This window comes from Hetaerina americana, unplaced genomic scaffold (genome assembly GCF_022747635.1).
Source record: "Hetaerina americana unplaced genomic scaffold, ioHetAmer1.1.p SCAF_6, whole genome shotgun sequence".
Taxonomy (NCBI): Eukaryota; Metazoa; Arthropoda; class Insecta; order Odonata; family Calopterygidae; genus Hetaerina; species Hetaerina americana.
Genome location: NW_027287205.1, coordinates 7,897,954 through 7,914,340, shown reverse-complemented (window position 1 = coordinate 7,914,340; position 16,387 = coordinate 7,897,954). Strand labels below are relative to the sequence as shown.

At 37.2% G+C, this 16,387-nt stretch overlaps 1 protein-coding gene and 1 pseudogene across 2 annotated transcripts; both read right to left on the bottom strand.

Annotated features, from left to right (window-relative positions):
• Window positions 1-855: 855 nt before the first annotated feature.
• On the bottom strand, window positions 856-16,302 carry Glo1 (Glyoxalase 1). 2 transcript variants are annotated; one of them, XM_071594308.1, is made up of 6 exons: window positions 16,185-16,302; window positions 10,314-10,393; window positions 9,211-9,434; window positions 8,295-8,362; window positions 4,470-4,559; window positions 856-1,350 (listed from the first exon to the last, which is right to left on the bottom strand). In XM_071594308.1, the coding sequence occupies exons 2-6, from the start codon at window positions 10,383-10,385 to the stop codon at window positions 1,262-1,264; spliced, it is 543 nt and encodes a 180-aa protein (XP_071450409.1). In that variant the 5' UTR covers window positions 10,386-10,393; window positions 16,185-16,302; the 3' UTR covers window positions 856-1,261. The 2 variants fall into 2 exon arrangements, with proteins under 2 accessions (XP_071450409.1, XP_071450410.1); XM_071594309.1 differs by lacking the exon at window positions 16,185-16,302 and adding an exon at window positions 10,845-10,974.
• LOC139695507 (pre-mRNA-splicing regulator WTAP pseudogene) lies at window positions 11,144-13,272 on the bottom strand (annotated as a pseudogene).
• Window positions 16,303-16,387: the final 85 nt, after the last annotated feature.

Genomic DNA, 16,387 nt, shown 5'->3' with positions numbered 1-16,387 from the left:
TATCTCTTCCACCCAGTGGCTCCTTGCTACAAAATCAAATAAGATATGAGCTATTATTCGTACAATGCTTCTTACCACATAGGACCATTACATATAAGCCTCCAAGTTGCCACATTGCGCATGGTAGGGAGTTCAGGGTAAGACTCAAAAAGTATTAGGAAATAATGCAAAAATTTCTCTTCAGCTTTCATGATTTTCGAATGTATATGGATTTAGAACGTCATACTGGCATAGGATTTATATTGCTTACTGCTTCCAGGACCTCATCTGTCTCCTAGAGGTGACAGCTTTGTTCCAGTATCATGGGACATATTTGCCAAGGAAATTGTTTTCACAAGACGATAATGCATGCTATAAATCACCAAAGCCCCAGCAGCATTAATAAGAGCTGTGCTCTATATCAGCGATGGAGATTGGTTCAATGCATATTAGTCTTGGTACTGCAATATGAACACTTCTTTTCAAACTATTTTCTCAACTCAATAGTTCATTCTCCATTTAATCACAAAACAGAGAAGGAAGTTTGACCAGCAAGAAATAATGAGCTCTACGACCTCTTAGTTAAAACAAGAGGGGGGGGGAAGAAATATTTGTAATAGATGCAATACATGTACAACAACTATCAGCAGATCTGCTTTATTTGGACAATTCTCAAATCTGAGAAACCCTGAACTTGTCAATACTATTTATTCATACAATACGTATCCAAACAACAGATTCAAAAAGCCAATTGGTTTAGAAGCCTTGTCAAGATAATATCTCCATCTTTCATAAAAATCAAAATCCAAATGCCCAAAGGATCACCTTAATTGCTCTGCTGAAGGAATGGATGGTCAATTAATTTTTTTCATATGATACCGATAAAATGCATTTTAATGTGAAAGAACTACAAATATATTGGAGTACTTGGGCAGAAGTTACTCTTACAATTGTAATTTTAACACTTTTTATAACAATCATAGAAAACTTCTTACTGTGGGAGAAACCTTTGATCTAACTTTTAAGACATTAACAATAAATAAAAACCACTGGGCAAGATAAAACACTTCAAGGACAAAATAACACTTTCACAACTTTCCACTGAAATTATGGCTTTGCATATGGCTTGTTGCAAAATATTACCAACAAAATCATCACTTCAAAAATATTCTATCAACATTACATTATAAAAATAGAATAACTTTCAGGGTATCGAAGAACACACAAATGTCCAGTTCCAGGATTATTTTTCTTTCCATGTGAATGAAATAGCACAATTGTATCACAGTATTTTGCTCATGAGGGCTGCATTGAATATTTCTATCCAGTAGCCATCTGGGTCCTTGATGAATGCAATTCCTTTCATTTTTCCTAGAGACAGAGAGAGAAAATTATGATGAGTACTTCAAATAAAACAATGTAAAACCCATCCAAACAACAAACTACCTCACTGGTCAAAGGAAATACTATTCAATTAACTATCATGATTCACAATTAATCAAAATGGGTGAAGTTTCAAGCATGAATATAACCATCGGTTTTACTACAAATGAAGTAAAAAATGAATTCTGGAATACAGAGTTGATGCTTGAAATTGTGACGCTAGATATATAGGACAACACGTACAAGCATACACATTAGTCAATGAACATGAGTGGCATCACAATTATAAAAGACTCTTTCCCTCTTTAAGATGTCTTTGATATTTACATTGGCTTTACATCTCTTTTCAATCTTATCTGATAAATTAATAATTTTCCTGGCATTTTTGATTGATTGCTCGTATGTCCCCTTCTTTCTTGCACTTTCACACCTTCCTGTAGAGGAACCAATTTCACCTTTCTTTGGTAAACATTCTATATCTTCGTACTGCATCTTCCTCCCTAAGGTGAGAGATTCAAAACGAGGATACGAAATGTTTGAAACTACTTTTCACCCTATTAGGAACCTACCTCAGTTTATTATTCAAATCTGGGTAATATCTTCTGCCTGTGTCTGCATTTTCCCATTTCTTTCTGTCATCCGTCTTTCTCATTATCATGGCATGCAATCCATGGTTTCCTTGTCCTTTTCCTTTGCATTTTGTGGCTTTTGATATTCCTTTTTTTATGATAGAATTTTTCTTCTATTGAACCACTCTCATTCCTCACTCAATTTTCTATAGATCCTGTCATTCATCCTTTTTATCATTCCGATTGAAAATACCCCAGAATCTTTTATGCATACCTATGCCTGTTGTGTTGTTTAAGCCAACCATTTGTAATAATTAAATAATTTAATTAGTCTCCTACAGAATTCTATTCCTTTCTCCTCGCAGTCATTCCACGCCCCTAAACCATTTCATCCTATATTCCAATGCCGTCTCTTCCGTTGCCTACCATCTCGTTCAAATTCCCATCACTATTAAATGTTTCCTTACAGAAACACATCCAATTATTTCCTTTACTCAATTGTATACCCTCTCAACTTCTTTCTCCCTACGATTGCTAGGTGGTAAGTGGACCTGAACATTGACTAAGGTCATTGGTTCAGCTTTTAATTGTTTATTATTAATATCATCCCTTCCTTCCTCTACGTTTACTGCCCTTCTTCCTAGCTTTGTGCTCAATATGCTCGCCAACCCTAGCTGGCTCTTTTCCATTCTCCTATATTTTACTCAATAACTACCACTCCTGTAATCCCTGCTACCCTTCCATCTCGCCTAGCCATAAAATATCTGTATTTCTTCCCTGCATCTCTCACTTTATAGTTTCTGATTCCCTGTTCTCAGTATCATCCTAATGTTCTAAGTCCCTGCAACTGGTTCAGTCCTCTTACATGTCTGTTTGTACTGCTGCTGTCAATACGGCTCCACAAGGTTTCATGAGATGGCAGGCCCTGAAGCTTTGCCTTTCCTGCTGTTCGGCAGGAGTGACAGCGCAAGGGGACAAGTCCCATAGCTGCCAGTACTCATTCCATTATTCTATCCATCATCGGTTCATGGGATAATAATTGAGGTGGTTTCCCATTGCCTTCCTCAATAGTGTTTTCAAAGTAATACCAGAACTCATTGGATGGCCCAGTGTGGTCAGATGCCTTTGCAACCACCTCACTGAGGAACAGACACTGCCCGGACTACCTTTCGTCTGGCTCCAACCATTCGACCTATCTGACATGGGCGACTCTAGCAGGAGCAATTATCACTGCTTACACCAGCTCAGCTCTAGGAGTCATCAAAATGCACTGGGCCTTCCACCTCATCAAGATTATAGTTCTTTGGGAGCTTTATTTGCTAAGGAATTGAGAAGGGAAATACGAGGGTCATCCGGAAAGTAGTACCCGTTCGTGCCGCATGAAGTGCTGACGACGCGAGTAGCCGCTGGACGAGGTCAGATAGCTTCAGTGGCTTGTCTGCCTTCTCTGAGCCAAGTTGCGTGACGCTAGCATTGCCTGTGTTGTTTCTGTGATTGTTTACAATGTTTAAAAAAATTGAGAACGCCGCCAGTTGTGAAGTGAGGGCAGTGATTAAATTCCTCAATGCAAGAAACGTTCGCCCATGTGATATTCATCGCCAATTAAAGGAGGTGTATGGAGACAATGTAATGGACGAGTCGTCTGTTCGGCGGTGGTGTCGCAACTTCAACATGGGGAGGGGGAACACACACGACGATGAGCGTTCGGGGAGACCGTCTGTCATTACAGACCAACTGGTGAGCTCAGTTGACGAATTCGTGAGGAACGATCGGCGCGTCACAATTGATGACATCTGTGAGCATTTTCCCAATGTTTCTCGAACAATTGTTCATGAAATTGTTAAACACCATCTGCATTATGCAAAAATTTGTGCAAGATGGGTCCCTCGCGTATCTTAATGAGCTGGCGGCGAAGGACTATGCAGCAGGAATACAGAAACTTGTCACACGTTCTGACAAATGCCTTAATTTGCTTGGAGATTATGTTGAGAAGTAGTTTAAAGTATCCTCTTTCAAATAAAATTTTTTATGTTTGTTAATATTTACTTTTGTCTCTTTATTTCACGAACGGGTACTACTTTCCGGATGACCCTCGTAGTAATAGGATATATCACAGTGAAAGTAGTGGGGGACCTCTTCAAATCATTTAGATTTATGGAACATCAGCTGCTGGTTAGTCACTCAGCCTAAGGACTACCATCATTACAAGGTATCTTGCAGAATCAATGGTATGGGTGTAGGAGTGAGAATAAATCACAATATAACTAAGGTGTTACAAAAAAAAACCATGTTAACATTTAGGTTGATGGACATAAACTGAAAAAGGTAGATATTACACAGAGCTAAAGAATGAGTTATTGTAACATCGAGTAATGGCATGGTAGAACTATGCTAATAGTATTAGTTATTATCTTCATCACTTATTGTATTACATAATAAAGATTTTATTCATACCTGTATTATCCAAATTTTAAAAATGTCTTACATTTAATTTTAACTGGATAAAACAAAAAGTGAACAACTACAATAATTACGTACCATCATTTGGTTTCTTAACAAACTCCACTCCAAGACTCTCAAACCTTTCACATGCCTTCTCCACATCAGGCACCATGATACCAATGTGACCTGTAACCACAATGAAGAAAACTTAATTACTCATTGGGGGTTGAATAAATCTTTGGCCAAATAAAGGAATTAAAAATATCGCATGACATGAAAATATTTTCTTAATGAAACAAATTGCATAGCATGACTAAAACAAATATTAACAGTACTCTTTCAAAACAATAATATTTTGTCCTAATTATTAGTAACAAAAAACAAATGCACAGGGTTCATAAAATATTATTAAGTTGACATTTCATCAAGCATAAGCAATGTATGAAATTAAAAAGTCATAGATACTGTAGACGGCAGAGTTAACCCAGTTAAAAACAATTTCTAAAACAAATAAATTATTAAAAGCAGTAAATTTTTTATAGATATAAATAAAAGGAAAATATTATAAGATTTTCAAATATCAGTAAATCCAATGAATTTTATTCCTAACGGAAATGTGATCAGAGGGGATCGGGATTGGTGCGGGGGCTAACGTACTGGCTTCCCACCCGGAAGGTTTGGGTTCAAATCCCGGCGGTGTTGAATATTTTTCAGAGGTATCCTGATCCCTACTTGAGGTGTTTTGTGGAGGGCACTTTGAGTGAGTACGCCGTCCGTCGGATGGGACGTTAAGCTACCGACACCTTGGCACCTTTCGTAAAGAGTAGGCTAATGCCGACGCCGGGTTTCTCTCCACCCTTCATCTTTTCCTGTCCATCCCCTACGGCACAAATGACCTCAGCTGTCGGCCACCTCCCATAAATACTACAACTATGTAATCGGACCCCTTCTTTCCTTGATTTTTGTAAAACAATTATAATCACAAATTGAAAAATAAGATTGGGATGTTGGCCGATTGTACGTTTATGGAATACTTTTATGGGGTCCACGCACACAAAAAAATCCGCAGGAACGCAAGTAAAAAATTTGGATTCATTATACGCATGTTAGCATGTGAGAATCTAAGGTCAAGGAACGTTGTTAACATTCTCTCATGAGACCACATTTAGAATATGCAAATACTTTGGATTTGGTGGTAAAAGGTCTCATTAGAAAAATTAAGAAGATCAGAGTGGTCCGATCCATTCAAATCTGTTACAGCAAATCTAAAAGCGCAACGGAAATGCTTCTAGAGCCAGGTTGTTGATCATTAGAACGAAGATGATTTATAACTGAACTTAATAAATAAATTCAGAGCCGTTTGTTTCATTTGATGTATTGACAATTTTCCCTATTCCAACAACATACATTAGCTGTTAAGATTTTCAATATAAAACCCAAGAAATAAATGCCAGAACTAGCAGACTCGAGAACTTTTTCTTTCCCTGGAATGTAAAGATGTAATAACTTCAGGGTTACACACCGCACAAATTTCACTTGACACCGACAATGTCAATTGAATGAATAGATATGTTTCCTTCATGTGCATTCAGCTGTCATCGGCACAGTTCATTCCACTTCTACTTCCAGTGTCACAGTGGCAAACCTCAAATTGCATGACTTGTTTCCCCTAATTGATACTTTCTTCCTCTGGCACTCCAGATCTACACAACCAGTATGTGGGGATGTCGTTTATCAGTAATTATAAATAAGAAATAACAGAGATATCCGCATAAATATTTTCTGCACATCAATTGATCCTCATGTACGAGGGCATTTCGAAAAGTAAGGTCTCTTTTTTTTAATGAAAACTCAAATTTATTTTTCACATTGTGTACATCGTAGGAAAGGCTGAGCATTTAGCTATTTTCTACATAGTCTCCTTGATGGCCAATCACTTTTTGCATCCTTGTAACCAGCTTTTTAATACCAGCGTCATGCCTTTCTCCCGCCGCGTCACGAAGCCAACTGACGATTACTTCTTGCACTTCCTCGTCTGACCTGATTTTCTGCCCTCCAAGGTGTTTTTGAGAGCGGGATACAAGTGGTAGTCGCTGAAGGCTACGTCCAGGCTGTAAGAAGGGTGGTCGATGATATCTTAGCCGCATTCATGGAGTAGGGTGGTCGTTTGATGTGACACGTGCATGTTGGTGTTGACGTGCATTGTCATGATGCAAACACACTCCTTTGGTGAGACACCTTGTTGTAACCGAGGACCTCCAACAATATTCTGCACGGAGAAGTAGCCACTCTCTTCATTAAGGCCTTCCTCCATCTCATGAAGGGTAATTCTCCGGTTATTGCGCACCATCTCGTCAATTGGATCCACCGTTGATTCCAGCCAACTCGGCCACCCCAACCGCTACTCATCGAGGCCATTTTCCTGGCCATCACAAAACTCCCTGCACCACTTCCACATGTATTTCATGTCCATACACTTCTCACTGTACACTTCCACTAAATGGTGATGAATTAATATCAGAGAAGCAGTTCTCAGTTGGCTTTGCGATGCAGCAGGAGAAAGGTACGATGCTGGTATTAAAAAGCTGATTACGAGGACGTAACAAGTGACTGATTGCCAAGGCGACTATGCAGAAAAAAAGCTAAATGCTCAACCTTTCCAACGATGTACACAAACAACAGTTTCAGGTTAAACTCGGTGGAATTCCTTCATTACGAGGGAAAAAAGAAACTTAATATTTCCACCAAAAGGACTTAATATTTCACGACCATGGTTTCGATGCTGCACATCATCATCAGGTAAGATGCATCAACATTTTTCAACTTATGTAGTCTGGCTCCAAGAGGGGTGTAAGGGAGAGGAGAGGGGGGGTAAGGTAGGGGGAGTAAGGAAGAGGGGTAAGTTGAGTTTAGGTGCAGTAGCCTATTAGTGGTCTAGGGGAGGGGGAGGCTATGTATTGGAAGGTTACTGGCTAAAATTTGTGAAAGCTTAAATTAATTAAGTGATCATTAAATGAAAAACACAATGTAACACTCCACCGTTCTTAGAAATAGCGGTGGAAAAAAACAAACATTGTGTTTTACATTTAATGAAGAAAACAATGTGTTTGTTTTTTTCTAGATTGCGAGGTACAACAATGTAACTGCATTTAAATTGATATCTCTACAATTCTTTGTGGCATTAGACTTAAGGATACTATTCAGGTAAAACCTTAGCATTCTTAATTAATATTCATCTATATACCTGGATACTACAGAAATGCTATTAGGCATTACCCCTCTTTCCCAACTACTACCCTTCTTTGTAGACTACGCTGGGATGATTTTTCAGTACATGCATTAAATTATCTCGAGTAATTTCCATTAAGAAAATTGAATTACAACGCTATCAAATGCATTCCTTATGCATCCAGTATGCATACTGGATGCATTCTATGCATCTTGATCTTTTGCATTACCAGATTTTCAGGGATAATGGTGTGCACTTAACCAACGGTCTGCCATCAGCACTTGGCACACACGTCAGGAAATAATTGTCACCGATACTTTTGTATTGGTGGTGGTGGTGGCTTTTGTATTTGTATTTTGTATGTCACCTACCCTTGTATTATCTTATCTTTAGCTGACACTCAAGGCAAGCACTCCAGCTTTTACAATGGCAATGGCCCAAGGCTGTCTAAAAATGACATACTATATACTCTAGCATGTATGGCGACCATAAATTTTCTCAGGTATTTATTGATGGACATACTTTGTTGATTTAAATAAACACCAACTAGTCTAAAAGCATATTTTTTTAGAGAAAGAACACCGCAGTCAGACTTGAAAATTAGGTATTATTGATAATACTATTAGCAACCCTACAACATGGAGAAATAATTTAAGTCATTAACTGAAATGCTATTAATTCTATGGACATACCAAATCCTCGTGGATCTGAGTTTCCATTGTGGTAACGTGCATCGGGATCACTTTCAGTTCCCCAGTTGCTGATTGATTAGGAAGGAAAAAGAGAAAAAACACTTAAAGTCATATTTCTGTTAGTGTTTGTCACTAATCTCACTTTCAACAAAAAAACCACAGTGGCTAATTCAGAGGATGAAATGGAAAAAGAATAAGTAAAAACAACAAATGACATAAAGTGAGGAGGCATTGTGACACAAAAACAATTATCCTTGAACATGACGTGAATCAAAAAAATTCAATGCTAGTCGATTCTGTCACAACAATTCCATTTCAAACTCCCCATTAAAAGTATGCAGTTTAATCATTTTGGTCAACGTAGAGAATTTAGGAAAGTGACTTATTTGCCATAGTTCATTCAGTTTGAAGTAAATTTTAAAGACCATCTGTACATTGCAAAAAGTTAAAATTTGTAGATTTAACCATCAATATATGAGCTTACAATAACTTTCAATCCAAATTTCTTACCTACAAGAACTGACAAAGATAACAGTTTCAGGTTTAACTTAATGGAATTCCCCCATGACGAGGGTAAAGAAATTAACATTATACTTCCAATATAAAGACTTAATATTTCAAGGCCATGGTTTCGATGCTGCACCTGCTGATGACGCACAGCATCGAAACCATGGACATGAAATATTTAAACTTGCAAGTGGAAGTGCAATGTTTCTTTTTTTACCCTCATCACGAGAACTGACTTTAACCCCTATATTCAGTTGAGTAAAAGGGCAGTTATTTAAAATTATTATTTCAAAATAACTACCACTGGTACTATTCCAAGTTTATTACAACATTTGAAAATGTGAGAGCATTCACAAAACAATAGCAAAAGAGAAATGGGTGGCATGACATAGAAACAAAATTTCCTTACTGTGTTAATTCAACCGTAGCCTTCCTCGAGAGAGCCCATTCTATCTGTTGCTTGGGATCCATGGGAATATCAGATTTTTTCTCATAACCCATGAAATATAGTGAAAATTTCATGGATGGAAAATCTAGTTTCTGAAGAAGTGTCATTCCCAGAACTCTAGTGTAAAAATCCAGGGATTTTTTAGGATCTTTGATGCGGTACATAGTTTGTTGAAACAAAAAATCCTGAAAACAAGACATGAAAGACTTATTTAGATGCATTGCCTTTATCTTTCAAATTAATATTTAAAACTTTGCAGTCAAATACAACACCTACAGAAGAATTCCCCTTAATGCGTCTCACATTAACTCAACGAACTCAATCCAGTCTCACTTTCTTCAAAGGTGAATTTTTAAACTTTTATAAGAGCATAATTAAGAAAGTAAAGATACAAAAATAGTTTTCAATTAACAGCCAATAGTAAATTGCCCTTCCTATTATACTAAAAAATATTAGCAAACTAAATGAATACTTTTAATTTTTTGATAGGCCTGAAATGTTATTTTCCAAGTTTTTTAACTAACTGGCCATTTACTTATCCAGCCAGGATTTATCCATGCTTGCAAAAAATAAAAATTGCTATGGAATCTGCCAAGTAAGTCTTCCTTTATTAATGCCTAGAGTGAAAGATTTCCACCAAGTAACACTGAGAGAGTATCTTATACTTTTCAATGTAGTTGTTACATAGACAATGAAGCGTAGTACCTTCAATTATACTGGCAGGGAACCAAAAAGATATGTATTGGCCACAAATAGTTTTCATTTTACGCCAGTTGAATAAGTCTAGAGGAAAAACATGCCCATCACGTCAACTGTTTGAGTTACACAATGGTCATGAATGCAGGGTAAATTCACTAAGTTAACTCATTCGAAATACATCAACCGCTTAACAACTATTAAACTGGTTTAAAAGTTACATCAATAATAGGGCCAGGGAACTACTTTGTCTTCATATGCCATCTGATCAAGAGTACAATGGAGGGAAATGAAATAAGCATCTATTTCAAAATTGCAAAACATAAAAAGCACAAATAAAAATGCTTAGCATATAATTTCACTCTAACCTTGGTCACCGGATCTGGGTCACTGCAACAAGCCTTTGCTTCAGCATCTGTTAAGCCTACATGGTCGCCCATGATCAAACCTATGGAGAAGATTCGTTATTACTTTCAAATTACTCAAAAAAACACAGAGTAATGGTTTTGAATACACTTTTTTGTAGAGGTTTTGCGTGAATTTCACATGCCTGCAGGTTTAGTACTGGTTGAACTCTGCCATCACTGGCCAAACTGATCTTAGGGTTGATTACTGCTTTATTAGGTGATCAACATATCGGATGTTGGGATTAGTTAGTTAAAGTCCCTTCAGTTAATTATTTCTTAGGAATTGGAATTTTGTACTTCTACAGTAAAAATTAAATGAATAAAATAATTGCATAGTTTGGCTGTGGCAATTATTTTGATTTTTTTAAGGTGAAATTTACCAAGGAAAAAGAATTCGCTGCTCTATCTGTTGTTAATTTTGCTTTGATGGCAGGCTTATTCAACCCTCACTTGAAAAGCTATTCAAAAGCTTAATTCATGGCTGATACATACCTGTTTTCACTTATCAGCTGCACAAACAATGTTATGGTAACTGAAAATCCTGTAACAACTTGTATTCATCAAGATAAGCTGATCAGCACAATAGAAATGATGATCTAGAGTCTATTTGTGTATGATGTATGTAAATATCAACTGTCTTCTCTTTAAGTTTCTAAGAAGAGTTCAATGCATCAATTCCTTCCAGTTTGCAAATGCCATTTCAATCCATGTTTACATAATCCAATTTCACATTTCCACCAACATCCAAAACTGTATAGCCAACTAAATTATAACATAAACGAAATAAGATAATTTCCCTAAATGCCACAACAATTGGTTAAGACTCCTGGATTCCAATTGCCCAGGAAATGTCATTCATTTTATAAAAATCCTAATATGATTAAAATTAAGGTACGGCCACATTTAACTAAACCCTCAGTTCGAGTCTTGGCCAAGAGGAATGATTTATACATTGAGAAATTGATCCATATCTATGCTTATCAGCGGCTGGCTCCATTGAAGTAACTATCGCAGCATCTCCCACAGTTAGTTGCATTAATTAAACGCATACCTAGCTAAATAACACATTAAAAACTGACATTAACTTACTAAAAAAAGTATTTTCAAAAATATCACGACAACTGTTTATACTCCTAAACAAAAACTGAAATCGCCCAACTGAAGAACAACAAATACACTTGGCCTTTTATTCGCCATTTTAAAGCATGGCGAAATTCAAACTTTTGATCTTGTAACATGATCATGATTACGTCTCACTTTTTTTATTAGGGGTGTGTCGTCACTGTCTTCGTCACTTGAATTTGCGAACTCTTGGGGGGCAGCTCTCTTCCTTCGCAGAGGATGATTATCTTCATCTTCTCCGTCCTCTTCATGCTGACGAGCAGTTTTGTCAATATTAGGATCTACTGTCTGTTCATCCTTTGCCTTTTCATAAACTTCCTCATCGTCCTCAGTGTCTCTCGGCTCCGAGCCAACTTCAATCATTAATTCACCTTGTGAGTCCTGGTCATCTGTATCTTCTTTAATCTCCTCTCCTCCATTGTTGTCATTTTCAATGACTTCGTCGGCCTCGGTTGTCTCAGAATCAGTAATCATTTCCTCTAAATTGGCCACTTTCTCTTCTGGGTCAATTTTACCACCAGACGAAAATTCAAGATTTAATGTTGCGATGTCTTCAACCTGATCGGAAGGTGTACCTTTAACATCTCGTGTTTCCGGGACATCCTCCTCCTTTGTTTCATTCCCCATGTCACTACCTTTGTCATCTTCTATAGTCTCTGCAACCGGTTCATCTTTCGGGAGGGGTGAAGGTGGTTTAGATGAGTACTCGGGCTCAGATTTAATTTCATCAGGTGTAGAAATTGCTACGTCTTTTAAGTTTGGAGTTTTATTAGTAATCATGCATCCATTGCATGTTTCTGAGGTCTGACTATTTTTCTGCTGCTGCAAATTCAAAAACGCTTCTTTTGATTTCTTTAACTCCTGCTGCAGGTAACAAATTGTGCTCTGCATACCATCCACATCTTCATCCAGTTCTTGCAAAAATTCATCAAGCTCCGATTGGGACTTTTTAACTTCATCACTGAATCTCTTTTGTAGAGCTAGTTCGCCCTCTAGTTTAGCAAGTCGACCACTTGAAATCATTCGGCCAAGCTCCTCATTTTCCTGATACAGCAATCTGCACTTTGCCATCAATCGCTTTCCAGTATTACTATCAGGAGTAAACTTCCAAGCACTCAATTCATTTTGAGTTTCTTCCAGTCTTGTTCTCGTGGAATGCAGTTCTCCACGCAGCGATTGCATGAGTATGTTGACCGCTGGATCCAGCAACGCAGATCGAAGGGCAGAAGCGCCAGCCGTCTGCCCAGCTTTGAATTCTGCTATTTGGCTGGCATACTCTTGCATTTCCTGTTCCTTTGTAGCCAGACGTCTAACGAGGACTTTTTCCCTGTGTGTAGACTCAAGGTGTTGCTGACGCATTCGTTCCTCGGACTCGCGCAGGCTTGCTATTTCGCTTTCTTGACTTGATGCTTGAGATTCCAAAATATCGATGTAGGACTCCTGTTCTTGCCAATTTTGAATCAGCTCTTCCAAAGTTAATTTCTCCAACTGTTGATCGGTGAGTTTAACACGACGGGGGAGCCGATTATTACATATAATGGGCATAGTGTTCACTAAACTTTCTTCCGACATGGCTCTAGTGGCTGTTTCCGGTTTAATTGCGGCTGTGTCAATCTAGGCTTCTGATACAGGTGCGCTAAATGTAAAATACGGACTAATTACATCGCAACCACACTGATTTCATCAGTTGCCGAAGCTACGACTACGGTAAATTGTATTACACAGGAGAAAACACAAACACTAATTTCACACGAACTTATGCCGTTTGCGACGCAAAGTAACTTCACTATGAACGAAACAAAACACAAACGGTGTACCTACCCGACCGGCGCGCCCCTATGTTTCTAGACCTTATCCTCATATATCTTTGGTTAAGAGTGATGTCAGCGATTCAACCTTTCATACACGCTCTCCGCCAATGGTAGAGTGCGAAAATCTAGCACAGTTGCCAAACTATTATTCACAAATGACTCTCTAGTGAGCGCATTTTGAGCCCGGTGAATTCAAGAAGATAATTTCGTAAACAAACAAGATTAGTAAATAAATTATCTCTATAAACTTACACAGAAACTTCATCACTAATTACTATACTATTGCAATGATTTGGTTTATCTTTACATTGGGTCCGCACAGATATATGAAATTCACGGCGCTATTATGGCACTAACGCTTATTCCCCTGGCGTAATTCAGTGATTTATGGTTAACTTATCCAATCCGATTATCATGATAATGAAGTAGAAGTACCATTTCTGTCAATAGGTACGGTACTTAGTTAAATAATTACACAGTAAATGCACGTATTCCAATTTAATCACATTTAAAAAGCCTGCAGGGTTTGGATGAGAGGATAATTTAACCAAAGGTGTACGGTGTTAAAGAATATGAAACTGTATTTGCCTTTTGCTCTTTGATTCTAATATGAAAAGTGCCCGATGGTCATCATTGCACTCACTAAAGAATGGTTCACTTAAATATGTGTGCTGATCTTTCCTCTCGTCTACATGTAGTTTCTTTGCCATTAGTCAACTATTCCGTACCTATTTGAAAACTATACCACAAGACGTGTTTCTATGCCATTCAACTTTATCGTCGCGCGGTGCAATTTATCTCATATTGCTACATAAAATTTAGTAAATAACATTCCTTTAAGATAAATCTCGGCATATAAGTACCCATATACAGCCCGTCATTTCGTTGAATTTCGGGTTTTTGGTATCAGACCATTTTCATCCGAAACTATTCCTGGAAGAAAGATGCCAATAATTTTTTATCAACCTTACAGCCGTCGAAAAAATCTAACACCATTCGTTCCACATGGCTACTCCTTTGGTACCGTACTTGTGACTCCATATTCATATTTATGAACGTGAGTAAAATTATCGCTATGCACCAGAGACGATAAAATCGCATGGACGATTCTTAATAAAATATTTAAGCATATGTAATTTTTAAATGGAGTATTATTAATAAATAAATTCTATAAGCGCTGCCACAGACGACTGCGAATGGTAAAGGAAAGAGGGTGTAAATGAGAAGTTAATCCAACAAAATAAGGTCAACCTAGGGGTGGTTAATTAACGGTCAGGTTATTGAAGGGCAATTGGGGCCTAAACAGAAATTAAGAATAACCAGAGATATTTCAAACTATATTCGTCAGCAGGTTATAGCACAATGTACTACCATATATATATATATATATATATATATATATATATATATATATATATATATATATATATATATATATATATATATATATATATATATATATATATATATATATATATATATATATATATTACTGTCAAATAATCACAATAGTGTTCAACAGTGTTACATGGGTATTCTTATTCTATTTGAAGTGATGGTGCTATGCAACATTTTTCACACAGAGATACTTCGTATCGTGTTAAGCAAGTGAAATAGATTTTTAATAATCACCAAAAGGGGAAGTACCCAGACCAATACTAAAAAACTGAACGTGGGCACACATTACAGTAATAGGTTTAATTATCAGTACCTCTGCAGTTTCTGGAAAATCGCTTAGCTTTCAATTTCATTCAGTACCATGGGTTTCTAAATGTTACCCGCATTTTAATTTCAAACACCCCAATTGAAATTGCTAGACAATATTTACCACACCTTCATTTTAGTATACCAGAAAGATGAGTTACAAATGTTGCACTTGCTTCATTAAATATTCAGAATTATAAATATAGACTTCATGATGTCATGGGTTGAAAATTCATACGGGGTATATTACTTCGTCAGTGTATTCAATACGTCGACAACAGGAATGGTATGAATTAAGCCTATTATCTACTTGAAATTAAATGAGCTGGCGTCATCAGTGAAATTTCGAGGATATAGTCTAGAGGTCAAAATACAAGTGCATACGCTTTCGCATCAACGACCGCTGAAACTCAATTTCAACATCCAAATTACGACGATACATATAAAAAACCAATGTCTCACTAATCCTAAATCAACCACTGGTAATGCATTGCCGTATATACCTGTACTTTTCCAAGTAATCAGTGCGACATAGTGAAGCCTCCAGTTTCAAATTTTCTAATTGACGACAACATCTGCCGAGCAAGTCGTACTAAAGAAATCTTATTTACGAAAATATTACCTGTACTGATAAACGACATGATCAATTAGTTGAATCTACGTAATAATACAGTTTCGTTTTGTTTTCCTCATAAACAAGAGAAAAACGGAAACAAGGCAAGCATTAAAGCTGGCAACTCGGCTAAACGTCCAGGTACGAAGTCACTCCCAACAAAGACAATCTGAGTAGATCTCAGTAATACCTGCGCAGTGAAGTATAGTTATGTCGAAATATGAAAATGTTACCGCATCAGGCTTCCAAGCTTCGCCCTCCCTTTTACATAATAACCCATGAAAAAAATATTTCCAAAACGTTTGGAAATACTGAATAGAGGATACCAACAACAAGTTCCAAGCACAGAGATTGTTATTGAAGAATGCAAAGAGTATCAAATCGTAATGCAGTTTTTCCCTGAAGTCAACTGTTAAACAGAATGCTTATGAAATTGTTTCTAAAATTAAACTTCCTGAGACCGGGAGAGATTACCCACTAGTAATTCGGGCATTTTCAACATGTTCTCTCCCACTGTATATTTAAAAGATGTAACCTTATTGGACATTTATAAACATGACACAAAACACGAAGAATACATACCTCAGTTTAATAGGTATGCCTAATATACCACAATGCGAAGAAACAACTGATCACTGGTACCTCCGCAGAATCCTATTATGAAACACTGGCTGGTTCACAACCGAAGTATTGGTCCTGGTGAATATGACAACCGCTTAAAAGCGGCACAAGCGGTCGAGCAGTAAAGCTGGAAATTTTTTAATAACGGTAATCACGGTGCTAGG